The following is a 26,244-nucleotide window of genomic DNA, read 5'->3' as shown; positions in this document are numbered from 1 at the left end:
GTGCCTGGACGTAGATGGGGCTGTGTGCAAGGGCATAAGAGTGTGTATGACCCAAACCCTGGGATCCCGAGAGTCCAGCGGGCACACTGATCTTGCCAGATCTTGACTGTTGTGCCTGAGGGACTAGAAAGCCGTGGATGCAGGGTCAGCCCATAATCTCCTCTTGTGTGTGTGCCGTTTGTATGACCGCGAGCCCATGTGTCACCCATGAGTTAGACCCTGTATGGGCGGTGGGGTGGTGCCTTTGACAAGGCTGTGAGCTTGTGGGCTCTGTGGAGACAGGGTGTCCTGGTGCTAGAGCTGGGCTTTGAGGGTAACCAGCTCCCTGTGGTACCCTCAAGTTGTGGTTTTCTTGCCCTGGGCACTGTCACCTAATTCCCTTATGGGGACCGGGACTACAGCACCCCTAATGCCTGCCTGATAGGGAGGCTTCTAGAAGGGTCCCAGATTAGGCAAATGTCCTGGTGTGGGTTTGCACCCAAGCAGCATTCATGTGCCTGTCCCTAAGGCTGCATGAGCCACAGTGGGTGTGACTGCCAAGGGCCCTGGGAGTTGGGAGAGGATGACATTCCTTGCCCATGACCCTGTGAGCACAGGACAACGCGTGCTTGTAACCGTGGTGGGGGGAAGGAGGGGTCAGTCCAATGGTCAGTATTGTGTGAAGCTGAGGAACAAGATGATCCTGAGGGGGTGGAGACAGTGACACTGGTTGAGGGCCTCCCTGAGAGGTGGGGGTGGGCCCAGGGGGAGGCTGTGGGCGGGCCCATGGGGAGGTTGCGAGGGGTATGGGGGAGAGCTGGCTTCTAGCCCTACCTTTGCCACTGACTGCCATGTGACCTTGAGTGACTCTTCCCTCTTTGGGTCTCAGTTTCCAGGTCTGTGGAGGAGGGGCAGGCTTTCTGTCCCATCCCTGTATTCCAGGATCTCAGTGAAGGGTGTGTGTGGGGGTGGGGCATGCCTTCGAAGAAACTTCCTCTTCTCTCCGAGGCCTGGGACAGAGGACAAGGGGTGATTTTTCTTCTATGAAGCTGAGGTGTGTGGCTGGGCCTCTGGACTGCCTTGGACTGTGGCAGAGCTGGAGGCTGAGTTAGGGGGTCTTTTCAGGTGACAGGAAGCCCTGACTCCTGGAACTGATGGCTGTCTAGGAGGTCTGGGGGTGCTTGGGAACTGGCCAAAAGATGACCCAGTTCCAAAAAGCAACTTCCTGGGGGCCAGGGGAAGGGAGAACCGAGAAAGGTGGGAGGAGGCCAAGTCCCGATGGCCTGGGCCTACCTCAGGGTACCCTGCTGCAGCCCATCCTTGCACGTAGGATTGCCTAGGGCTGTAACCTGAGGGCTTTGCCTGCTGGGGAGGGAAGGGGAAGAATTCCAACTGCTACTGAAAGCCCCAGCATTAAAGGCCAAAGTGGCCAGAAACTTCTGTTTAGAAAAAGCTCTTATCCCAGGAGCATCTTGCCTGGCACAAGTGAGGCTGCTGCCTGCCTGCTGCTCACTTGCCAGCCTGGCTCTTGGGGCAGGCCTGGAGTCGGCGAGCCAAGTCTGGCCGAAATGGAACCATGGGGGTGCTCATCCTGGATGAGGCCAAACTGAGGAGGGCCTCACATCCCTGGCAGGTCCCCTATCTTGGGTCTGTTTTCCTACAAGTGGGGCCAAAGTCTCAGGCCCCTCCCAGGCTCCAGGTATTTCCAGGGTTTGGAGCTGCAGGTCCCTGTCTTTGCTTCCTATGACCTTGGGTTTCTGCCTGTGACCCTCAGCTTATTCTTCTGCCTCTGCCAGACCAAGGTTCAAAAGCTGGCTCTGTCCTTTACAAGCTGCAAGACTTGGGCATGGTGCCGAACTTCTCTGGAGTCTTGGTTTCTTCATCTATAAAAGGAGGATAATGACACCTACCTTATGGGGTTGTCAGAGGACCAAATGAGATGCAGCGTCCTAGGTGTTCAACGTGTAACTTCCCTCATCCTCTCTGGCACACCCACCCCTCAGCTCCTGACTGTCCTTGTGGGGTGGGGGTGGGGGGGTGGGGTGGAGTGCAGAAGTTCCAGGGGTTACTGACCTGGTAGGATCCTCAGATAATTGGGGAGTGATTTCCTAGGGAGCCTCAGGATAAGGAGTGGCTCAGGGAGCGCCCCCCAGTCTGGAGAGCAGGGAAATTAAAAGCAGAATCCAGTGCAATCCGGCGCAAAGGGAATCCTGGCCGCCATCTCTGGCCTTTCCCAGGCTCCCTCTCTAGGCCCAGTGTTTATCCCTCCGCTGCGGCTGCTGACACGCGTTGCTGACACCCGCCAGGCTGGCCTCAGCCTCAGGCACGGAGGAGGCAGCAGGCTGCTGGCGGCCTGCCCGGGGGAAGCCACGCAGCCCGCCTGTGGTCCAGGCGGAGGAGGGGGCGCGCCGCGCGGCCGGACCAGGCCAGGCACCTGTATCGGGGCTCAGGCACAGCTGCCTTCACCCCCTGCTGGGGACCCCAGTCCCAGCCATGATTCCTGTGGCGGGGAGTCCCCGGGCGGCTGTGTGTGAGTGGAGAATGTGGGGAAGGGCTGGGAGTCCCCGATGCTGGGGTCCCCGCTCACGCGCACTCTCCTCCCCGCCCCCCAGGCCGTAAGTTCATCATCGCCAACGCTCGGGTGGAGAACTGCGCCGTCATCTACTGCAACGACGGCTTCTGCGAGCTGTGCGGCTACTCGCGGGCCGAGGTGATGCAACGACCCTGCACCTGCGACTTCCTGCACGGGCCGCGCACGCAGCGCCGCGCTGCCGCGCAGATCGCGCAGGCACTGCTGGGCGCGGAGGAGCGCAAAGTGGAGATCGCCTTCTACCGGAAAGATGGTAGGCGCGGGCCGGGGCGGGGCAATGACGAGGGGCGGGGTCAAGAGGGGTGGGACCACGGCGAGGGGCAGGGTGCGTGGGGGTGTGGGGGCGGCTGGAGAATGCAGCGAGCCCGGGCAAGGTTCTGTGGGGGCGTGACGCGGGCTGGGGTCCTGCGGTGTGCCTGTGGGAGGCGCGGTTCCGGGGCCTGCACCTCACTCTGCTGAGATGGTTTTCAGGGGGACAAAGGAGTTGCTAGGCTGTGGATCTGGCTCCTCTGGTCCTTTTTTTCCCTGGGCAGGTGTGGGCACCTAGAGCAAGTTGGACTACAGTTAGACCGAGCTGGGATGGCAGGTACATGCGTGGATGGAAGTTAAAGGTCAGGCTGGCAGTTGGGCGCTGACCTCCGGCCACAGGCCCCTAGCTGCCTTAGGGCAGTTGGTGCCAGGTGACAGGTCTGGGAGATGTCACGGAGGGACAGGAGGGCTGCAGGACTCTGGCTTTCTCTACTGCCCCCCTCCTGCCCTGCGCTTCAACAGCACCTGGGGGAAGTGAGTGCCTCTCCTGCAACCTCAGTTCCCTTTGTCTCAGCTGTCGAGCGCCCTGCCCTGCCACCCTCTCCTGCGCCAGGTGTCTTTACTCAGCCACCGCCTTCCAGCACAGCTGCTCTGGGCTTCCGGAGAGCGGATAAACAGAGCCCGGGGTGGGGCTGCTCCCACACCGTGAATGCCGTGTTGGGGTGGGCTCTGGTCAGGGTGGGCAGAGCAGGAGGACTGGGGTCCCGCGGGCAGAATCCTGCTACAGAGGCAGCTCTAGAATGCGTGCAAACCTTGCTGCTTCCTAGCGTGTGTCCCATAAGCATTTGCTCAATGCCTGTGAGCCTGGCAGGCGCTAGGCTCTTGGAGATGGGCAGGACAGACGAGGCTCCTGCCCTCAGGGAGCTTGTCTGCTGTAGACAGTGAGCACACTCTGTTTTCTGTTTGGGACCAGGCCAGCCAGCCCCATGTACCAGCCCTGTGTGCTCAAGGTTGTCTGGGGTGACCCTGCAAAGCCTTGCATCCTCCGGGCTGTGCTTTTGCAGGCGTGCACAGTCTGTGGCATCACTGGACAGCACTAGAGCGGGCACGGTCCCTGCCTCCTGTGGAAGAAGGTTTGCTCACAGCAAATCAGGATTCCAGCTGGCAGGAGGCAGGGGCTATGAGGCTAGACTCAAACCCTGAAGGCAGTGGGTGGTTTCTAGGGGCTAGACACTGGGTCAAATGCTTTACTTCTCTTATCTCATGCACTCTACACAACGCAGGGAGGTAGACACTACTATTGTCTTCATCTTGGGGGATGAAGAAACTGAAGTTCACACAGTCACATAGCAAGAAAATAGCAGTTGGGAACAGAGCCCACATCTGTCTGACCAGAGCTCTGTGCGCTGTGTTCTGTTATATATTGAAAACGATACCAGATAGTTACAGGTCTATCTGTACGCTGTACATTATCTCATGTGAAATTTTATTTTAAAAGTTTGCCAACCACAGGTGTAATGAAGAGACTACGAACCCGTAAGTCCTGGGTTTGTGTCTAAGACGGTGCTGGAAATTATACACTATTGGACAAGTTGGTTGACTTCCCTGGGCCCGTTTCTACTTCTGGGATAACGTGTCTCACTTCGGACCTTCACAAGGGTGCTGGGCTTTCATAGAGAGTGCCTGCCACGGGCCGTCCTCTGTAAACACGGTGCCAGTTCCACTACGGATGTAGCTGTGCTGGGGATTTGGCCTCTTGGCAGCAGAGGCCGAGGGCTCTTTCCTTTGGCTGTGGTATGTGTGGAGTGCTCTTAGGTGGAGCTGGACCTCCCTCCTGGTCTAGGCTGGTCCCTTCTGGAGAGGATGGCCATGGGCCCCCTTCTGCAGAAGAGTTATTGTGGGATCACCTAATCCAACCCATTCGAGTTGCAGGTGGAAGGACAGAGAAGCAGAGGTCTGATGACCAGTGAATCAGTGGAAGGAGTGGGATTAGAACCCAGGTCCCCGGCCCAAGTTCAAACTTGTCCCCTCTCCAGGTTACAACTCCAAAACATGGGGCTGTGACCCAGAAAACTCTGTGCCAGCCATCTCTGTCTGTCACCTTCTTCATTCTCACCTAGTTTCCATGGGGCTCAGGTGTCTCCTGTTGGCCAACAGGCTGGCCTGGAGCTCAGCCACCTAGGACCCCATGTATCCTGGCATTCTAGGCCTGGGGTGATGCAGACAGATTTCCTCAGCCTCCACTTCTTCTGCCTTGAAACACTCCATCCCTCCTGTGGTCCTGGGGCCTGGCTTGGGCTGCATGTGTGCATGCCTGTGTGTGTACTCACACATGGGTGCAGTAGGGAGGTGGAGGTAAGGAATGCCTGTGCCACCCCTTGTTTCTGTCCAGGCCATTCTCAGGGTCTCTGCCTGGGCCAGCCCCGGGTAGGGGGGAGCTGGGCAGGAGGTGGAGCCTTCTGCTGGCAGGCGCCGCCGTGGACAGCTGTGCTGTGTTGGTGCCTCTAGCCTTGCTCTGCGCAGTGTCAGGGCCTGGAGCCAGACAGCCCCATTATTTAGTTGCTGGGACTGCTGGGAGGTGGGGAGGCTAGACTGGGGGAGTGTGGGCTGAAGGGAGACACACGAGGTGCCTGGGGCTCACTAGCCCTGTGCCCCTGGAAGTCAGGCCTGGGATTAAGGTGGAATTGGGGCCAGAGCCCAGTGGTGTGAGGCTGGCTGGTGGTAACATCCCCACAAGGCCCTGGGGAGGCACCCCAGGCAGCAGGTGCTGGCTGTGTCCACACCTGTGCTCCCACATCGCCATGGGGGCTGTGGCTCCTCCTCTGCCAGTCCTCACAGAGTCCCTTCTCTCTGTCCCCTGCATCCTCTCTGCTCTTTGTTCCTGCCTCTGCTCCCTGCTTCCCTGCCACTGTGCTCAGCCAGCCTGACTGTGCCCACCTTCTCGGCTCCTCTCCTGCTCCGCACATCTCCCTGCCTTTGTCTCCTGCCTGCCTGGTTGACTCTCTGTCCCTTGGTCTTTATCTCCTCTCTGGTGCCTCCCCCTGTCTTCTTCCCTCGCCTCAGCATCCGGAGCCTTGCTCCTTGCCTCTCCCCCTCTCTCCCATTGTCCCCCACCCCTTGGAGCCTCTATCTGGAAGGCTCCGTCTGACTGCTCATACCTCTGACTGGCCTGGCCTGGCTCCATGTCCCTGTGTCCCCGGGAGCTTGTGCGTGGGTGGGGATGGGGGTGTCTCTGGAGAAGAGTCTATTGGCTTCTCCACTCCAGCTGCAGGCCGGTTGCCATGGTAACAGGGTCAGAGGGCCCCCACTGCAACAGCTGATGCTGTGGCTGTTGGGAGGGGGTGAGGACCTGCTGTCCAGGCCTGCTCCCCAGTGCACTGTGCCCAGGGCCTCAGAGGTGGCTCCACACCCAGTGGGCTTCTGTCCCTGGCCTTGGACCCCAGCCTCCCAGGTGCTCCGGCAGGCCTCAAGCCTCAGACTGCCTTGAAATCCTCAGTACCTCCTGTGATCAGCCCCACTCCTCTGGGCCTCCTGCCCTTCTCCATCCCCCAAGGCCATCTGTCCTGTCTTCTTCCTCGCCTTCCTTATCCCTTCCTGTGCCCATTCCTTTAAATCAGATGCCCTGCTCTGTCACCACCACGCCTCACCTTCTCCCTCATGGCTGACCCCTCCCCAGCTCAGACACCCACTCTTTGCTTCTTTTCAGCCGCCTAGGTCTGAGCTGGGGATGAAAGAAGCTTTTCCTCGAAGGGAATCCTTGAGGCTGGGAAGGCAGGTGGGACAGGGATTGGTGCGTAAGTGGGTTTTGTCTTCTTGAGATAGGAGGTAGACCAGAGCGATCCCAGAGGACAGGGCTTAGACACAGGAGCATTTTTCCTGTGGGACTGAAGCTATCAGGGGAGTGCCCTTCATCCTGGGGACAGGGATGTTCCTATCCTTTTGGCCAAGGCCTGGTGCAGCCTGGAGACAGGGCCAAGTAGGAGAATCTGCAGGGCTGCCAGATGCGGGCACAGGGGCCCGAGGGTCCGTGGGGTCCCTGCCTCCGAGCAAGTTGCCTCTTGCCCTATAGCACCTTCCCTCCACATTTCCCTTCTCCAGCTGGATCAGAGGCCTGTTGGAGGGGCTCCACAGGGGTCATTCCTGAGCTGTGGCTGTCTGTCCTGGTCTGCTGGGGCTGCAGTCTTCCCATCCCAGGCCTGCTCCAGCGGTGAGGCAAGCATGACACAGTTGAAGGGTGCTATCTACTTCTCCACCCACCCTGGGGTCTGGAGAGCGGTGGGAGGGCGGCTTCTCCGTGTTGCGTCTTCTGCAGCCCCCGGAGAGGAGCTATGTAAATATTTGCGAAGAGCTGTCTGGGATGGGAGCAGAGTTTGATGGTGGCCTTGGGCTCTGGGAAGGGGGGCCGTGGGGCAGCAGAAGGGCCAGCTTGGGGATGTGAGATGCGGGGAGACTGGGCCTCTTTTCTGCCCAGAGGTGCCTTCCTGGGTGGGGTGATTTTGGAGGTTCCAAGAAAGCCCATCACGTGTCGGTATTTCCCTGAAGGGTTCCTGAAACTCCTCCCTTAGAGAACTTCTGCGTTTAGAATGCTCCTTTTTCTTTAAAAACACGTTGTCTCTCATTGCCCCCTCCCAGTATAGAGACAAAAAGTATTTAGCCCTTTAGTGTGAGGGAGTTTAACAGAACTTCCCTCTGGACGTGGGCAGGAGGGCAATGGGAGTCAGGGTCAGTAGAGGAGGGAGGGGTGCTGGGACAGGTGATGAATGTGGGGGGCTCCCCTAAAGTCCCCTCCATCCCCTTAGTCCTGCCCATGGAGATCTCTATGCTGTGGCCTGTGGTTGGCCTCAGATAAACCCCTCTCCTTTTTGGGTGCTTGTCCAGGATGAGAAACACCTTTAGGAGCCAGGCAGCGTCTTCCCCTTGGTCCTCCGCCTCCTGCAGTGCTGGAGAAGTTTCCCTGTCTGTCTCCCCCCACCAGGCCTTGAACTCTACGCGGGTGGAGAACAGCCCATCTGCTTTGTTCTGTTGTATCTGTGTGCTCAGTGCACAGCGGGAGCTCGGCACATGTTTGCTGAATGAATGAATGAATGGGGTGGGCAGTGTGCTGTGTCGCAGGAGCCTTTCCTGGGAGTCAGGTGACTTGGCAGCAGTTTCCAGCTTGGTTACAGACTTGCTGTGTCTGGGAGTCCTCTAGCCTTGCTTCGTGTGGAGGACATTGTGGGGCACAGGAGCGTCTGGGGGCTCCCAGCTTCTTCACCCTCAGAGGTGGACTGAGGAGGATGGGGTAGGGGAACAGAGTCTTAGAGCTGCCACAGAGAGCATGGCTGAGGTGGGGGTGATGCCACCTGACCGGCAGCACAAGGCACTTTTTATTGTTGTGACTGCACTTTATAGTTTGCAAACTGGGGAGCCATGCTTTACCTCAGGTGGTCCTCATGGCCCTGTGAAAGGCAGGATTCCTCTCCATCACTTTACGGGAGGGAAGTTCTTGCTTAGAAAGGCTGAGGCACTTGCCCAAGTTTACCCAGCTGGCGGGTGCCTGAGTGGGAACCCGAGCCTCGATGTCTCCTCCCTGCCCAGCGTGGAATGCCACTGTACCAGCTCTCTTGCCTCCAGAGAGCCCTCTTTGGGGCATGATGGGCTCAGGGCCTCAGGAAACTTGGATTTTAGGTGGGGTCTGCAAGCCTCCATTCCTCGTTTGCTAAGTGGAATCATAGCACCTGTCCCTGAAGCACTTTGGGGTGTGAGGGTGTTCCTGGAATGAGATGACAGACACCCACAAAGCAGCGTGCAGTGCCAGAGCTCACTCTCCTCCCCATGAAGCAGGGTGTCACCTAAGTGGCTGCAGCTGCTAGCCCGTGCTGTTGCAATTGTGGGAAATGAGCCTGATCCAGGGCCTCAGCACCCCTGTTCCTACGGTGCACCCCGCCCCACCCTGCACCCTGCCTGCCTCACCCCTCCCTCCCAGCAGGCTGCTGCTGGCCCCGGGTCCTGCCTCTCCCTCAAATAATTGAAACCACAGAATTTGTGTAACTGCTTTTTCCTTTCTCTTTCATTGTATTCTTTCCTTTTCCCTTTTATCTCACTCTCCAGTCTCATTACCCTCCCCATAGGCAACCGTTCAAATGTACTTACTGTGAAAGTGTTGCTTGCATATGTCCTTGCAAATGTGTATTTTGTCTGGATATATGCATATAGATTTAATTTATGTAAATGATATTGTGCTATATGTTGTATTTTGGTGTTCGCTTTTCTTACTTGGGAATATGCTTTAAGTCCAGCTGGGTTGCTGTTCGACATCTTGTCTGTAGCTGCGTATTCTGTGGCATGTGGCTGCCGCGCTTCACCTGCCCACTCTCCCGGGGAGGGACCCCACAATGTCTCCAACTCCCAGCCACCATAAATGAAGCTATAGTGAATATCCTTGGACATGGTCTCTTCTGGACTTGGGTGAGGATGTCTGTGGGATACACGCCCGGGAGAGGAATTGCTGGATCGCGGGACATGTGGACACTTAACTAAGTACTGCCATGCCTGTCATCACCCTCCTTCTCAGAGCTCGAGATTCCCATACCCGCATATCTCTGCCACTCGTGACATTATCTACCTTTCTAAATTTTGCCAATCTAATAGGTGAAAGTGATTTCTTGTTGCTTTAATTTGCATTCCTTTGATTTCTATTGAGTCTGAGCATCTCTTAGGCCTGGTAGCCTCTTGGGCTTACTTTCCTGTGAATTGCCTGCTTATGCCCTTTGCTCATTTTAATTTTGATGTTGCCGTCTTTTGTCCTTGTTGATTTGCAGGGGTTGCTTGTGTACTCTAGAGATACAAATGCATACTGTGAAACGTTCAGTGTATTCCAGGTTTTAATTCCTTATTGAACTGGAAAGAGATATTGCAAATATCTTCTCCCATTCAGTCTCTCTTCAATTTATCCAACAAAGGTACTTTACTTTGATGCAAACAAAGTCATTGATTTTTAGCTTTGTTTGTACTTTTGAAGTTTCTCAGGCTGCAGAGGGTCTCCATTTTCTTCTGTTCTCTTAATTGTTTTGCTGTTCTCAGTTAGGTCTATAATCTATCCTGAGACTACCTCGTATATGGTGTCAAGTAGGGATCGAGTTTTATTTTTTCCATGTAATGTGCCAACTTTCCCAACGCATCTAGTAAACAGTCTGTTCTTTTCCGCTGAATTGTGGGGCAGCCTTTATCAGGTTAATCTCCCACATAGCCATGAGTCTGTCCCTGTGCTCTCTGTTCTGTTCTAAATATTTATTTACTGGCTCTTGCATTGATACTAGCTTAACAAAAACCTATAGCTTCCATATGTCTTAGCGTCTGCTGAGGCAAATCCTCTCTCTTCATTCTGTTTTTTAAAGGTTGACATAGCTATTTGTGGATCTCCCTTGTTCTGCATAAACTTTATTTATTTATTTTTTGAGACGGAATCTTACTCTGTTGCGTAGGCTGGAGTGCAGTGGCATGATCTCGGCCCACTGCAACCTCTACCTCTTGGGTTCAAGCAATTCTCCTGTCTCAGACTCCCGAGTAGCTGGGATTACAGGTGTGCACCACCATACCTGGCTAATTTTTGTGTTTTTAGTAGAGACAGGGTTTCTCCATGTTGGCCAGGATGGTCTTGAACTCCTGACCTCAGGTGATCCGCCCTCCTTGGCCTCCCAAAGTGCTTGATTACAGGCATGAGCCACCGTGCCCGGCCTCCCTTTTTCTTCATAAACTTTAGAGAAAGTTAACTGAATTATTGGAAAGAAAACGCCCACTAGATTCTTGATTGGAATTAGTTTGGTTCTATAGATTCATTTGGGGAGAACTGACATCTTTGTATTTGTCCCACTCAAGAGCCTGGATTGTCTCTCCATTTACCAGATCAGTTCTGTATTTTTTGCTAGTTTAAAATTTTGTTCCCCTTTACCCTGATTCCAACAGGGTTCTTGTGCCTTGGTCAATTCCTAGAAACTTAAGAGTTTTTGTTGCTATTGTAAAAGACGTATTGTTTTTGACTATATTTCCTAATTGCTGTGTAGAAAAATGCTTTATATTTTTGCAGGCTGATCTTGTTTCTCACAACCTTACTGAACTCTCTGATCTAATTAGTTCTAATTGTTTATCTGTTGATTTCTTGGTGGTCTCTAGGCAGGTGACCCCATCATCTGCAAATGATGCCAGTTTTCGCTGTTTGTTTGGATCATCGTCATGTGTTTTGATGCTCGAATGTTCCACCTGACTTTTTGGGGGTTTTTCATTGGCACTTGTATCTGTTTGTTGGTGCTTCACAGGGTCCTGTCTGTGTGTGGGCGGGGCGGGGGCAGCAAGTCAATGAGGAATTATAACTCTTGGGTTTAAGCTGTGGCTCATGGCAGAGCTGGAATTGGGACAGGGCTTTATCAAGGCCTTACCAGGCTCTCTGGGGTATGCTAGGAGCTGAGACAGAGCACAGACCTAGAAGCCTACAGACCACTCACTAGAGGAGACCCCAGAGTGTCCCCTGGTGGACACTGGCAGCTGTGTGCACCTTCACTGCCCTGTGGCAAGCTGTGTGTGGGGTCACAGTGAAGGGGGGCTGAAGGGGACTGAGGCTCAGAAGTCTCACACCTGGTGCAGTTCCTGCTTTTGCCGCCTTTCCTTGGGTTCCTGGGTGGTCGACCTCTGTGTTCCATGAAAACCGATGACCACGTTGAATTTTGCTTCATCAAAAAGGTACCTTAATTCCCATGGTTGCTCCGTCTGCTGTCCAGACTCAGGCTGGAGGGCACCACGGGCTTGAAATGGGCAAATTCTGTTGTGACAGGGTAGGCTGTGCCCCTGGATCTGGAAAGGAGCTGAGAGGGTCTGTCCCCACCTGTCATGACTGCAGATCACCACCCCTGAGTCCACCCTCAGTTCTTCTGCAACTGCCAGTCCTGCCCTGGCCTCAGGGCTCTGACCCAGGTGGACGGGGAAGCCCAGCCAGTGTACAGTGGCCTTCTGGACGAGGGGCATTGTTTGGAAGAGTTTTCCAAGAGCAGCGTCCATGTGGGTCAGACGGAGCAGTCAAGGAAACTTTTCTAGAGGGGGTCCTAGAAGGCTGGGGAGGAGCTGGAGGGAAGAGGAGTGGGGGCCATGGGGAGCAGGAGGGAAGGGGTGAAGCTGGGGCACAGCTGCCCAGGACTCACGCGCCTGTGCAGGGATCTGTGGAGAGCTGCTTCCTGGCATCAGCGTGCCCTTGTTTCACCTTCCCAGGCTTCTCAGCAGGAGGGCAGGGGGTGGGACTTCCAGTTCGTGCACCACCCGAGAGGCAGAGCCGGGCCCCAGAGCTTTAGAGAAGCTAGAGGACAGAGATCTTCTGAGGCCATTGCCATGGTCTGGGCAGAGATGGCTCAGGCATGCCACATGCAGTGGATTTGGATGGGTCTAGAAGACTACAGAGGCCCCCGAGACCCTATAAATGATCCCATAGATTGCTGGCTGGGTCTCAGGCTGGAAGGGGTGGTGGAGGAGTCTGTCTGGAGATGCTGCTTCTGTGGGGTCAGGGTCTGAGCTTGGGGCCCCTCAACCTTGCCCTGCATTTCCCAGATCCTGGAGGCAGGAGCTTAGGACTGGTCTCTCTCATTTACCACACACACGCACGCATGCACATGCACACACACTCTCTCTCTCCCTCTCTCTCTCTCTCTCTCCCTCTCTCTCTCATTCACTGGTTGGCCTTTCAGGCTCCCTAACTCTGTCCCCTGGGCCTGCAATGTCCCTGGCCTTTCCTAGGCCCCTGGCTGCCCATGAGAGCTGTGTTAGTGACACGGTGGCCCCCTGCCAGGAGCGGCTCCTGCTGCATCTTCCTGTCGCCGCCACCAGGCTAAATATAACCTGACACTGCACAGCCCTGGGCGGCTGCTCCGGAGACAGCTTCTCTGCCTGGGGGCGGACAGGCCGACTGGAGCCCCAGCCTCCTGCCCTCAGCGTGACTTTGGGCCTGTCCTGGGCACAGCTCCTCCTGCTCCGAGCGAGGCAGGGAGGTGACCAGGTTGAGGATGGCTGCCTCCCTGAGGTCACCTTCCCTGCAGGGACCCAGCACCCCGCCTTGTTAGAGCTCTGGATGCTTCCACAAAGCCATCTGTCATCTCATCTGGCACCCAGTGCAGGAATCACTTGTCCCCGCAGTACCCGCAGGGAGCCTGAAGCTCAGGGAGGTGGGTGACCTGCCCACAGCCAGAGCAAAATAGAGGGAGCCCAGGAGCCACCATGGCTGGGGCAGAGTGGCTCGGCTCCCCAGGGCTCCTCCACCTGTCTGGCTTGTTCCCTCTTCTTCCCTCTTGCCCCATGCATCGGACTGGGGTCCTGTTGGATGGACGGTTCACTGGGGGCAGGTGCCAGGCGTGTCTTGTTGGTCATGGTGGCTCAACACTTCGCGTGCATGGATGTGCTCAGTGATTTGCAGAGGGCTGGGAGGAGCTGCCTGGGAAGAAGCTGTGATGACACCTCATTTACAGAGGAGCGCATGGAGACTCTGACCCCAGAAGGTGCCCAAGGCCACTCAGGGCCATCTGTAGCCTCTTTTTCCCCACCTGGTGCTGACATGGGAGATAAGGCCTGTCCCTGCCACAGCCAAGTGTGGCTCCTGCCTGGGCCCTGGTCTAGGCCAGCGGTACCCAGAGGTAGGGAATTGGGTGGAGCCCCTGACCTCAGATGGGTTGGGATGCTGGGCAGGGACAGTGCCCCCCACCCCAGGTAGACTGCTGGGTGTGGATTGGCACCAAATGAAAGCAAGTCGGCGTTGTGTTCTGAGAAATGATGGTCACCTTCTGTGGCAGCAGGATGGCGCTCTACCTGCTGCTCCGGGATGTGCCCAGGCCTGGCTCTCCTGCTCTGCACTGAGCTGCATGGCCTCTGGAGGCCTGCTGGGTGGTTGGCCTGCCTGCCTCACCCGGGCCATTGGGCCCAAAGGCATGGGGGTTCTAAGGAACCATGGAGCCTGTGCAGGGATGGTTGTGTCCGTGGGTGCCTCCCCTTTCAGAGGGTCCAGGAAACAGGTCTGGGCCAGGCAGGGGGTACCTTCTCACCCAAAGTGAGGTGTCTTCAGCCAGCTCTGGGGCTGAGGCTGGGGCGGGAGTGGGGTTGGGGCTGGGGCTGGGGTGGGAGTGGGGTTGGGGCTGAGGCTGGGGTGGGAGTGGGGTTGGGGCTGAGGCTGGGGTGGGAATGGGGTCAGGGCAGAGTATTTTGGCATCAGCCACATGAGCCAGGCTGGCCCTGGGGCCTATCATTGCTAAGCTTCTTCCACCCTTGTTTGCCTCTCTTCTGTCTCAAGCTTATGGAGACCTCAAGCCAGGCTCTGAGCTTCACATATCTTAGGCCGTTTCACCCCCACAGCCCTGGGGGGTGGGCAGGATCACCCTGTGTTGCAGATGAGCGCCCGGGGGCTCTGGGCTGGTAAGTGACTGGCGCAAAGTCATTCTAACGCAATGTGCAGAGGCCACCTGACTCCACAGCCCATGCCCCCTCCCTTTGAGACTGGGAACTCTCTCCCCTGTTGCACCCCCTCCACCCTCCTTGTCTGTCCTGGCTGCCCCCTGAGTGCTCCAGTGCTGGCTGCCTCGGGAGTGTGGGCTGTGCCTGCCACGGAGTGGCTCTCAGCGGAACTGCAGCCTGCAGCAGCTGGGTCCTTCGTCTCTGTCCTGGGGAGCTGAGCCACTGGCAGGAGCCAGGGCGAGTCGGAGGGAGAAGGGAGCAGAGCGAGGGCCTAGGGGTCTGGAGTAGGTGGGCACCGGGGCAAGTGAAGGCACTCCCACCCCCCCATAACCCAGCCAGTGGTGGGATGGCATCTGGCTGGGAGGCCTGGCTGAAGAGCTGGGAGCAGGTGATGTGGCAGTTCACAGAAGCCCCAGCCGACCCGCCAGGGTGGTCAGAGGCAGTGCCTCCAAGAGCCCAGGCCTATCTGGGGCCCCACTTTCCTTCCTTCCACATCCCCTTGACGATCGCTAGATCTCCCCCGCCTTGGCCCCTGCCTTCGGGCAGGGCTCCAATTCACATTTTTGGAATGACCAGGCCTTTGACAGGGTTATTTTGAAAGGAAAAATTTCTTGAATCTCGACAAAGGAAGAGGACCAACAGACACTCCCCCCCCCCCCTCTCTCATATGTGTTTAAGTGTGAGGCACAGGCTTGTGCTGCAAGGTGGTATATACCTAGAGTTTCTGTGACCCTGGCGAAGGGTTTTGAGATGTGGGGTCCAGGACTGGCTGGGCTTCAGAATGCCATTCTGGGCTCTCTTGCTGGGCAGCTTGAGCTGAAGAGGGGACGGGGTGCTGAGGTCTCAGGGCTGGAATTTCTGGGGCCCTGTGCTGGGGACAGAGCCTCCAGCCTATTCTCAAGGTTAGGTTCATCTTGGCTCCAGACTCTAGGTTTCTCTGAGGCAAGCTCCCTGCTGAGGACTTAGGTTCGAGGGCCTGGCTGGCTGTGGTCCCTGGGGTGGGTGCTGGGTCTCCAGGGCTAAGGCTCCCTGGTCTCCGGCCTCTCTTCAGTCCTGGTGAGGCGCATCCCTGTTCAGGCCGCTGCCGGCCATCACCATATTAGGGCATAAACTCCAGGCAGGCTGTCTGGGTGCCAAATGGTCTCCAGCTGGGCCCAGCCCCTGCAGCTTCGAGCACCACAGCTGTGTGTCAGAGGCCGGAGGTCAGGGGACAAGAGTGGCTGCTGCAGGGAGACCCAGACAGAGCCCCGGAGCTCAGGGCCCTTGGGCAGAGCTGTGAGGGTCTGGGATGTGGTGAGTGGAAGGGCTGTGGGGTGGGGCAGAGAGCCCCTTTACCTAGTGCCATCCTGTTTAAGCTGGTTTCAGAGGACCTCGTTTCCCTAGATGAATCCCCAGCTGGTTAGAATCCCTGAGCCTGGCCAGCATCTGCTGTGCATCAGGCCCTTCCCACCTGGCCTGCTCCCTGCCTCCCCAGCACACAGCCCCTTGGCCTCACTGACAGGCTTCAAGCACCAGCTCCAAGTCTCAGGGGTGGCGCCGCCTCCAGGTTGCCGGCCTCTGTTGCTGGCCTCTCCCTTGACTCATAGCACCACCACCATCGCCCCTGCTGTGGGTTTGAGATCAGGAGTAGGGGTGAGCCAGGGAGGTTCTGGGAGGTAGAAAGGTGAGGAGAGGCTGGGTATGGTGGCTCACACCTGTAATCCTCGCAGTTTGGGAGGCTGAGGCGGGCAGATCACTTGAGGCCAGGAGTTCGAGACCAACACAGTGAAAACCCCGTCTCTATCAAAATATACAAAAGTCAACCGGGCATGGTAGCCTGCAGCTGTAGTCCCAGCTACTTGGGAGGCTGAGGCAGGAGAATCGCTTGAACCTGGGAGGCAGAGGTTGCAGTGAGCCAAGATCATGCTGCTGCACTCCACCCTGGGCGATAGAGTGAAACCCTGTCTCAAAAAAAAAAAAAAAAAAAAAAAAAAGAAAGGGAGGCTGGGTTGCTAAGATGGAGCAGGACTGCATGGTTCGTCACCCTCGCCTCTCCCCCATGCCTGCAGCCTCCCTGGCAGCATGGCCTGTCACTGACACCACCAGCCAGTGCTGGCCCCAGGGCCTATGACTCTAGGCGTTAGGTACTTCGGTGGGGACGGGAGACACTGGGAGGCAGAGAAGACAGCTGAGCAGAGGGGGAGCCGAGAGGAAGGAAGAGGCTCCCTAGGGAGAGTGGGAGATGAGGAGCCTGCCTGGTGGGTCCCTGGGGGGCCATAGAGGAGCTGGAGCGGGATGTTAACTGCCTTCTGGTTTCATTAAGGACTTCCTGCGAGCGGGAGGTTCTGAGCTTGGCCTTAGGTGGAACTGAGTGCTTGGCCTAAAAGGGGCTCCTTCAGAAATTGGCACGGGAGGGCGTGGGGCCCATGTGCTCAACAGGGAGCTGAGGGAGACCAGGTGCACTTGGCCTCGGGGACTGACCTCATCTGGTACAGGTCCTTTGGTGGACAGAGAGAGACTAGAAAAGAAAAAATCAAAGATCAAGAGAAATGCGAGGCGAGGCGAAGATGAAAGATATAGAAGCAGTGCTTCTTAGACTCTTTGGTGAAGGATCAGTTTTCTTTAATGCTAATATGTTATAGGCTGGTACATCTGTGAAATACAAGAGCACATGCGTGGATATTATGGCGATGCCAAATTGCTGTAAAGTTTTTGAAACTCTTGCTTTCAACGTCTGTCCTTATCTTGTGTGCTGACACAACGGCTGGTGCTAATCTAGAGAGAACAGAGACAGAGACAGATAGTAACAGCTAACCGTCTGTAGTGTGCAGCATACGCCAGGCATTGCCTAAGCACTCAGCATGTGCTGACTTGGTTAATCTTTATAACTCATGAGAAAAGAATTATATACACTATGTGTATCGCAACATCATTGTGTACCCCATAAATATGTACAATTATTGTATCAATTAAAAAGTTAAAAAAATTTTTTAAAAAAAATTATTCTTCTTCCCATTTTATAGATAGAAAAAATGAGGCACAGGGATGTTAAATAATTTAGGAAAAAATGCATAAGTGATTAAGTAGCAGATCTGGGCTATGAACCCAGAGATCGTAGGCCTTAAGTCTGTGGACTTAAGCACTGTGCTACAGCGCCTCACGTGAGGGAAAGGCAGAGGTGCTGGGAGGATATGAGGAAATGAGATAGGGAGGAAATGAGATCAAAGAGGGGAAGAAGGATCATAGCCAGCATGAGAGAAGGTGCACCTGGGAAAGAGCTAGATAAATCACACAGGCAGAGAGAGGGGTAGGGGAGTCCAGTAGCAACAAGCTGGGGCAGACAGATTGAGGGGAGCCATAAGGGTGGCAGGCACATGGCCGGGTGGGGGATCAGGATGGGAGATCCTGGAGAGGAAGGGCCATATGGGGAGGCAGAAGTGGAAGGGTCCGCTTGGGCTCCAGGCTTTCTGCTCTGCCCACTGAGAGGGTGCCAAGGGGACTATGTTCTCCCACTCCACAGGGAGCTGCTTCCTATGTCTGGTGGATGTGGTGCCCGTGAAGAACGAGGATGGGGCTGTCATCATGTTCATCCTCAATTTCGAGGTGGTGATGGAGAAGGACATGGTGGGGTCCCCGGCTCATGACACCAATCACCGGGGCCCCCCAACCAGCTGGCTGGCCTCAGGTAAGTGTACTTGCTTTAGGGCAGGCTCAGGGGTTCGTGGTCTCACTTCTCTGGGGCTGTGAGCTGTCCAAGGTCAACACTGTGCAGGAAGGGAGGATGTAGTGGTTGGGTGGGGGGGTCCCTTTGGAGGTGGGAAGTGAACCCTGTACCCTGGCCCAGGATGGACATACGGGGGTGGAGTGGCAGGGCCCAGAATCACAGGTCCTTGGCATGGGCTAGCACCGTTTCCTTAGCCTCACCTGTTGGGCTTCCAATCCCAGCATTCCCTGGGAGTGGTCCTCTCTAGTCTGACTTGAGCAGCCCAGGAGTGGGGAACATGCGGGGAACATGACCACCTGGGAGCAGCTCCTTTGCTCAGTAGGAAGCTGTGTCCCATGGACTCAGCTCTGTGTAGTTTCTGCCATCTGGTCCTTGTTCATGGACTGGCCAAGTTTCCTGGGGGTCTGGGCTAGCTGAGGAGAGGCTTTGAGGGAATGCCCACTTGGGCTGGACCATCCCCTTGACAACAAAGGCTCTGAGCCCCCTCCTCTGTCAGGACGCCCTCTTTGGCTTAATTTTAATCTTTCTCTCAGCATCATGACAAAAGTGCTCACCTCTTGGTTTCTCACGCTCTAAAATGACAGTGTCAGTAACACTGGCCCTGCCTATTCATCGGATGCCACCCCGAACGGCAGGGCCCCTGGCGTTGCTTCGCCCACTTAGGCACAGGCCCTACCCACTGGCTATGTGACCTCCAGAGAGTGACATGACGCCTTTGTGTCCACACTTCCTCATGTCTAAAATGGGGACGCTGGCACCCAGCGGCCGGTGTGAGAGAGAGGGATGATTTATGGAATCCGCCCTGAAGTGTCGCTTCAGATACGGCTTTTTATGATGACTGGATTCTAGAATGATTTTTGAGACTCGAGGTCAAAATATTGTGCATGGGAGCGGGGATGGAGGGTTGCCCGTTCCCCTCTTTCCCTTACCCAGCGGCTGGGGCTCTATTTCCCAGGCCTTGCCCACTCCAGGGCTGCCCGCGGTCCCCACGGCCACATGCCTCTCCTCTTCCGCAGGCCGCGCCAAGACCTTCCGCCTGAAGCTGCCCGCGCTGCTGGCGCTGACGGCCCGGGAGTCGTCGGTGCGGTCGGGCGGCGCAGGCGGCGGGGGCGCCCCCGGGGCCGTGGTGGTGGACGTGGACCTGACGCCCGCGGCACCCAGCAGCGAGTCCCTGGCCCTGGACGAAGTGACGGCCATGGACAACCATGTGGCAGGGCTTGGGCCCGCGGAGGAGCGGCGCGCGCTGGTGGGTCCTGGCTCTCCGCCCCGCAGCGCGCCCGGCCCGCTCCCATCGCCCCGCGCGCACAGCCTCAACCCCGACGCCTCAGGCTCCAGCTGCAGCCTGGCCCGGACGCGCTCCCGAGAGAGCTGCGCCAGCGTGCGCCGCGCCTCGTCGGCCGACGACATCGAGGCCATGCGCGCCGGGGCGCTGCCCCCGCCGCCGCGCCACGCCAGCACCGGTGAGGGCGCCACGGGACCCCTTCCGCCCCAGTCCACGCTTTCTCGGCTGCCAGGCTTGCTGCATTCTCGGCCCTCAGCTTCCGACCTTTCCACTACGTCCTGGGTGCCTGGGAGATGGAAATCCCATTAAGCACTTATTTAATTCCATTAAGTGGCCTGTTGCGCTATTAAATGTCCATTCATCCCATTACATTCTTCCACTCCCAGAGCCCTGGTGGGCCCCTTGGAGCTGGCTGTCCCGGGACGGCCTGGAGCAGGGATGCCCTGGGCAGGAGACGCGCCCGGCCTCCGAACACCACCTGGCCCCCTGCCTGCCAGTGTCCTGGGGCAGACCGTTTCCTCTTCCTCTTCCTGGTCACAGGCTGTCTCCTGGCTGCTGCTTTAGAGTGGTGCGGGGGGTCTGACCTCCGTTGTTTCTTGTGACTCCCCTGGACTTCCAGGGACTCCTGATTGTGCAGGGCCTGGTCTCCACTCTTGGTCTGTGGGTGGCCTGCCTGGCCTGGGGCCTCCAGCCTGCTGGCCTGACCATGTTGCCTCTCCACCTAGGGGCCATGCACCCCCTGCGCAGTGGCTTACTCAACTCCACCTCAGACTCCGACCTCGTGCGCTACCGCACCATCAGCAAGATTCCCCAAATCACCCTCAACTTTGTGGACCTCAAGGGTGACCCCTTCTTGGCTTCTCCCACCAGTGACCGTGAGATCATAGCACCCAAGATAAAGGAGCGAACCCACAATGTCACCGAGAAGGTCACCCAGGTAAGTGCCCAGTGGCTGGGCTCTCCTCTCACCTTGGAGGAGCTTGGAGAGGGGGTGGGAGTGGGCTGTGGTCCAGAGCCAGGTGGAGGGAGCTAGCCAGTGAAGGCCTCTTGGAGGGAGGCAGACCTGAGGCTGGGGTTGGCGATCTATTCCAGAGCTGGGGGTGTGGGAGAGGGGACAGTCTGAGGAGTTCTGGAGAGGGGACCGGGGGGGCCTGGGGAAGGGCTGGGGACAGCTGACAGGGAGGATTGGTGGATGGGGTGCATGCGTTCAGGGCACAGGGTGAGGACAGGGCAGTTGAGGCTGGGGGCGTGAGAGGGCCAGTAGCAAAGGGGGAAGGTGGCCAGAGGGACATGAAACGTCTGGCTGCAGGGTGTGTGAAGGGAGTACTAGGGGCCACGCCAACTGGGAGGCTTCAAATGAGAAGGGGTCACAGAGGTCAAGGACAGGAGGGTCTTGATTCTTCTAGGCCAAGGTGATGCACCAGGCAGAGGGTGGGCCCTAGTCCTGTGGGGATGGCCAGGATGGCCTTGAAGGGCCCAACTATGTCCCCAAAGCATGGGAGAAGCAAGTTTTCTTCTCATGGGGAGGGGATTGGATGGTGGTTGGTACAAAGATATGGAAGGGTCAGGTCCCTGAATCCTGGACCAGAGAAGACCCCTCAGCCTTGGGGGCATTAGCCAGCCTGGTCTTCTGTCCCCTTCTGGGTTTGGGGTCCTCCTGGCAGCAAGAGGACCTGTGACCCCTCCATGGCCTCATCCACCCCACACCTTAGCTTTTGGGGGCTAGGAGTGGGTGGCTTAGGAGTGTGGATACCTGCAGTGAGTAAGAAGCCTGGGATAATGTGGGGGACTCCTGTCCCAAGCTGTCCCCTTCTGCCGCTTCCACAGCAGCTGCCTGGGTTGGCCCATGTGAGGGACCTCCTGGCCCTGCTCCCATCGCCTGGCTCTCTGGGTCCCCGCCAGGTCTCCAGCCCATTGGCCTTGACTCCAGAACATTCCCCCTTGCCCCAGGCCCTTATCTGGCCACCTACCCCTCTCTCCCTCCTCCCTTGCCTCTCTCTTGGTTCCCACCTGAGCCCCTGGCATCTGCCCTGCTCCTGTGCCTGCTGCATGTGCCCGTGAATTGCGGTGGGTCTGTGCATGTGCGCCTGTATGTGTCGGCAGGCCTGTGTGTTCCTGCCAGTCACCAGCAGTCTCTCCATCTCTGGGTGTCTCTGTCTGACTCTGGCTGGCTCAGCACTGGACCGGCTGGGCGGGGGTGTCAGGGAGACCATTAATCTGCGGTGACAGGCCCGGCTGCTGGCGGAGGGGGAGGGGCTCAGGCTGCGGGAGCGCCGCTGCAGGAGCCCGGGCGGGCTGCGGGGGAGGGGGCCGCTGGCCGGGCACTGGCGGGGCGGGGGAGCCCAGTGTGGCGGGGTGGGGGTGGGGAGGAGGAGGGGCCGGCTGGAGGAGCCGAGGTTCCGAGTGCGGCCGCTGCTGGGCTGGCGGGCAGGCAGAGCGCGGCACCCTGGCAGCAGGGCCCACACCACGGGGCCATGGGCAGTTCGAGCCAGGCAGGCTGCTGTCCATGCTTACTGCCAGGGTGACCCCAGCCCCGGGGCCCAGCCCCAACCACCCTGGCTTCATGCCAGAGGCTGCCCTGGCTGCCAGTCGGCCAGCCTCGGGGGTGCAGCCTGGGCTGGGACTGCTGCTGGGGTGCAGGTGAGGCACTGGCCGGGCCCTCAGGCTCCAGGGCAGGCAGGCTGCAGGGCGCCAAGTCGTCCATGGCGGCCCCAGCTGGGAAGGCGAGCAGGACAGGGGCTCTGCGGCCCAGGGCCCAGAAAGGCCGGGTGAGGCGGGCAGTGCGCATCTCCAGCCTCGTAGCCCAGGAGGTAGGTGACACCCGGTCCTTCCTCTTCTTTCTGGGGCTGGGGCACTGAGGCAGGTGGCTGGCCCGAGGGCTCTGGCTCCAGGCTGGGGAGAGGGCTGCTGGGAAGCAGGAGGCTTTGGGAGCCATGGGGCCTGGCCCTGCTCACCCGCGCTTGGCTCCTGCTTTCATTCCCTCCCAGACTGGGCTTACATAGTTTCCCTTGCCGGGACTTCCCCTCCCCTGTGGCTGCCATGGCCCACAGTCCTAGAGCTCAAAATGCAAAGTGGGGAGATGGCAGGAATGAGACAGATGCCCAGAGAGATGGTGGAGAGGCAGAGTGGGGAGAAGGAGCCCACGGGCAGGACTGTGAGAAGCCGGCAGGCAGCAGCTGGGCCTGGCATGGAGGCACTGGGGCTCCCTTGCTCTATGTGCTGGGGTTGGACCCAGTGGGCAAGGGAGGCTTGTGCTGTTTTGGGGGGTCGAGGAGGCTGGAATATGCGGAAGCCACTGTGTGGGTGGTGAGGGTGCGCTGGGCTGAGGCACCTGGCTCATCTCTTCATGGGCGGCCGAGGTGTGGTGGCTGGGCCATGCACTACTCTGTTACCTCCTGGGAGCCATCCAGCAGCTCTCTTGTCAGAACTTGGGGTGGGCTTGGGCCAACAGTGGAGGAGGAATGGGAGGTGGCTCAGTGCTGAGTCTGGGAATCCCATCCCTGTCCCCACCGCCCCACGCCTGAGCATTCTGCCTTGGCTCGTATGCTCTTTCCAGCTGGGGCACAGGTACAGGTAGGTCTTCCCACCCACAGCTGAGGAGCCAGGGTTTGGCTTAAGCAAGCCAGCTTCAGTATTCTATAGGACAACAGGCTGGGGGGACAGACCTGGCCCAAGGCCATAGGTGAGCTGGTGGCTGAAGAGCGGGGACTGGCCCCTGTCAGGACGAGGTGTGCCCCGTGCACGTGTGAGTTTGTGCCCTGGGGCAATGTTGCTCATGCTGTGTGCAGACTCAGGGGTAGGGTAGGGTCACTGCTGTTTGGGGTGGTCCTGATACCTCCGACCAGAGGCTTGACCTCTCAGGCACAGAGAAGAGTCCTATCCAGGGGCAGCTACCTTCTTCTCCCCCTTGTCAGCAGGGGCCTGGCCAGTTGTTTTTTTTTTCCAGTCCCCACTTGATCACTGAAGGGCCGCCCACCCATGGGCAACTGCTCTCTGCCTTAAGGAGCTGGGTACTCAGCAGGTGGAGCAGAAATGGAGCCTGGGAGCCTGTCCATGTGTTCCCTCCCTGCCTAGCCCATCTGGTACCTCTGGAGGCCCTGTGTCCACCCCAGGGTGGTCAGATCTTTAACTACGACCCGTCTTAACTTCTAGTTATTTCCTCTAAGGAGATGTTCTCCAAGCAGCACCATGTGTGAAGGTGTCTTGGGGAAGCCCAGCTTGAGTATGAAGGAGTCTTTGGGACTCATCCACTATGGCTTCCCCAACCCAAAAGCCTGAGACTGTGGGGGCCTGGGAGTTGGTGCTTCTGGGAGCAGGGCCAGCACCTCTGGAATTCATGGGGGCTGGGCAAGGCCTTGGGTTCAGCTGGCTGCCCAGGGATGGCAGGGAGAGCTTGGGGAGGGGGCTTTTGGGTTGAGCTGCATGTCTGAGAGAGGATTCTAGGGAGACCCAGAAGCGTCTGGGATTGTGGAGAAGCTGGCCGGAGCTCTTCTTAGTTTGCCTTGGGAGCAAGAGGGATGTGCGTGCTGTCACCGGGTCTGGACGGCCAGCCTGCCTCTGTCTGATGAGTGTGAGTGTGGACGAGGCAGAGTGTGAGTGTGAGCTGGTACAGGAGCTGTGTGTGTCACTGCTGAGCAGTCCCTGTATGCACGTCTCTCTGTATAAGTTGGGTGCCATCTCCTCCCAGCTGGGCTAGGTCTTCTTTGTCCCTTTGTAAGAGGGTGGGAGGATGAGGACTGTGGGCTGTCCCTGACCTGTGTGGAGAGGGGTCTGAGGGAGCCAGGTATACGAGTGAAGGGGGGGAGTGTCTTGGTCTTTCCTCATCCTGGAAGGGCAAGGGACCCAAGACTGGTTGCCTGGTGTCCTCAGGCCTGTGGCATGAAGACAGGCTGGTAGGAACTGCAGTGACTACCAGTCAATGGATTGGGACTGTGGCTCCTGGGGCCACTGCCCAGGCTGGGAGCTGTTGTCCTTGGAACCCTTTCTGGTCTGAGACTATGGCGTGTGTGGTTGGGGGTGTGGGGCCAGTGTCTCAGGACAGTCACAGCGGCAGGTCTGCATCTGCATTGCTGGTGGGGAGCAGCACTGGGTGTTCCTGCTGAGTGTCCTGAATCAACGTCTGCCGGGAACTGTTGGAACTGTTTGGAGCTAGTCCTGTGCTGTGTGTCATTTTGGGAACCATGATGCCCAAACCTGGGGGTGGCTATTTGCTGTGGTCGCTTGGCTGAGGGGTGGGCATTCTGATGGAAACTTTTTTGGCCTTCTGCTCACTCTGCTTGGCCCCGGCAGAGATGTCATGCTCCTGCCCCCGAGGTCCCATGGCCTGCCTCACCCATGCTTCCGCCTTCCCCGCGTGCAGGTCCTATCCCTGGGCGCCGATGTGCTGCCTGAGTACAAGCTGCAGGCACCGCGCATCCACCGCTGGACCATCCTGCACTACAGCCCCTTCAAGGCGGTGTGGGACTGGCTCATCCTGCTGCTGGTCATCTACACGGCTGTCTTCACGCCCTACTCGGCTGCCTTCCTGCTGAAGGAGACAGAAGAAGGCCCACCTGCTACCGAATGTGGCTATGCCTGCCAGCCGCTGGCCGTGGTGGACCTCATTGTGGACATCATGTTCATTGTGGACATTCTCATCAACTTCCGCACCACCTATGTCAATGCCAACGAGGAGGTGGTCAGCCACCCCGGCCGCATCGCCGTCCACTACTTCAAGGGCTGGTTCCTCATTGACATGGTGGCCGCCATCCCCTTCGACCTGCTCATCTTCGGCTCTGGCTCTGAGGAGGTGGGGTTAGCAAGGAGGCAGGTGGTGTGGGGAGAGGAGAGGCCAGGAAGGTGGTGGGAGGTAGTGGGGTGGAGGGGGTGGCGAGGAGGACAGAGAAAAAGAGAGAGAGAGAAAGAGAGAAAGACAGTGGTAGAGAGACATGGTGGCAAGGCAGCTGCAGAGGCATGGTGGGTACCCCAGCAAATCTATGCTCCTCCTCTCCATACAAGCTCCTTGAAGGTTGCAGAGGGCCACACAAGACACCTTTTTTCTAATTCATCCACCCTAAGGGGCCATTATTTTGTAGCTACACCAAAGTGCCCTAGAAGCTGGTGGGAGTGGGCAGGCACCCTAGAGTGATCACTGCACCTTTCAGTGCCCCTGTTTCCTCATCTGCACTATGGGGGCTGCCTCGGTCTCAAAGCTAGCAGTAAGATTAATGAGACACATGTGCTGGGTCCAGCGTGGGCTTCAACTCTTAGGTGGAGGGCCTAGGATGTCTTTGGGGATCTGACCTCTGATGCCTGCTCTGAGGGCCACAGCACCTCCCCTCCTCCCTTGCCCTGTCAACGGAATGTGCCCCTTCCCTGTCCCTCAGCTGATCGGACTGCTGAAGACAGCGCGGCTGCTGCGGCTGGTGCGCGTGGCGCGGAAGCTGGACCGCTACTCAGAGTACGGCGCGGCCGTGCTGTTCTTGCTCATGTGCACCTTCGCGCTCATTGCGCACTGGCTGGCCTGCATCTGGTACGCCATCGGCAACATGGAGCAGCCGCACATGGACTCCCGCATTGGCTGGCTGCACAACCTGGGCGACCAGATAGGCAAGCCCTACAACAGCAGCGGCCTGGGCGGCCCCTCCATCAAGGACAAGTATGTGACCGCGCTATACTTCACCTTCAGCAGCCTCACCAGCGTGGGCTTTGGCAACGTCTCTCCCAACACCAACTCAGAGAAGATCTTCTCCATCTGCGTCATGCTCATTGGCTGTGAGTGTGCCCAGGGGCGGGTGGCGGGGAGAGCCCACGGTGGAGGAACCCAAGATGGAGGAAACTGAGGCTGCTTGCCGGGCCAGAGTGAGGACCCTGGGACTTAGAGACTCCAGGGGCCACCATCATGACATGGTTTGGGGGCTGGGTCACCAGGGGGGGGACTACTGAAGGGTGGGGTGTGCTGGAACGCAGATGTACAAGGGCATCTCGTGGGCATGTTGATGCTGA

At 57.9% G+C, this 26,244-nt stretch overlaps 1 protein-coding gene across 9 annotated transcripts in view; it reads left to right on the top strand.

The window, feature by feature from the left end:
* Positions 1-26,244, top strand: part of KCNH2 (potassium voltage-gated channel subfamily H member 2) — a 33,318-nt gene that overhangs the window by 791 nt on the left and 6,283 nt on the right. For 5 of the 9 annotated variants that reach the window (XR_013415715.1, XM_077997721.1, XM_015135279.3 and 2 more), the window contains exons 2-7: positions 2,592-2,822; positions 17,775-17,939; positions 18,995-19,438; positions 19,986-20,197; positions 24,620-25,048; positions 25,626-26,013. Coding sequence is in view for 8 of the 9 variants with exons in the window: in XM_015135279.3 (XP_014990765.3) it covers positions 2,592-2,822; positions 17,775-17,939; positions 18,995-19,438; positions 19,986-20,197; positions 24,620-25,048; positions 25,626-26,013 (1,869 nt within the window). In the remaining variant the exon portion in view is untranslated. Of the gene's footprint in view, positions 1-2,072; positions 2,510-2,591; positions 2,823-15,405; positions 15,569-17,774; positions 17,940-18,994; positions 19,439-19,985; positions 20,198-21,600; positions 22,071-24,619; positions 25,049-25,625; positions 26,014-26,244 lie in introns of those variants that run through there. The other 4 variants (XM_077997719.1, XM_077997723.1, XM_077997722.1 and 1 more) reach the window with 3 other exon arrangements.

The sequence above is a fragment of the Macaca mulatta genome, chromosome 3, assembly GCF_049350105.2.
Source record: "Macaca mulatta isolate MMU2019108-1 chromosome 3, T2T-MMU8v2.0, whole genome shotgun sequence".
Taxonomy (NCBI): Eukaryota; Metazoa; Chordata; class Mammalia; order Primates; family Cercopithecidae; genus Macaca; species Macaca mulatta.
The sequence above is the reverse complement of the archived record's forward strand: the minus strand, read 5'-3'. Positions and strand labels throughout refer to the sequence as shown.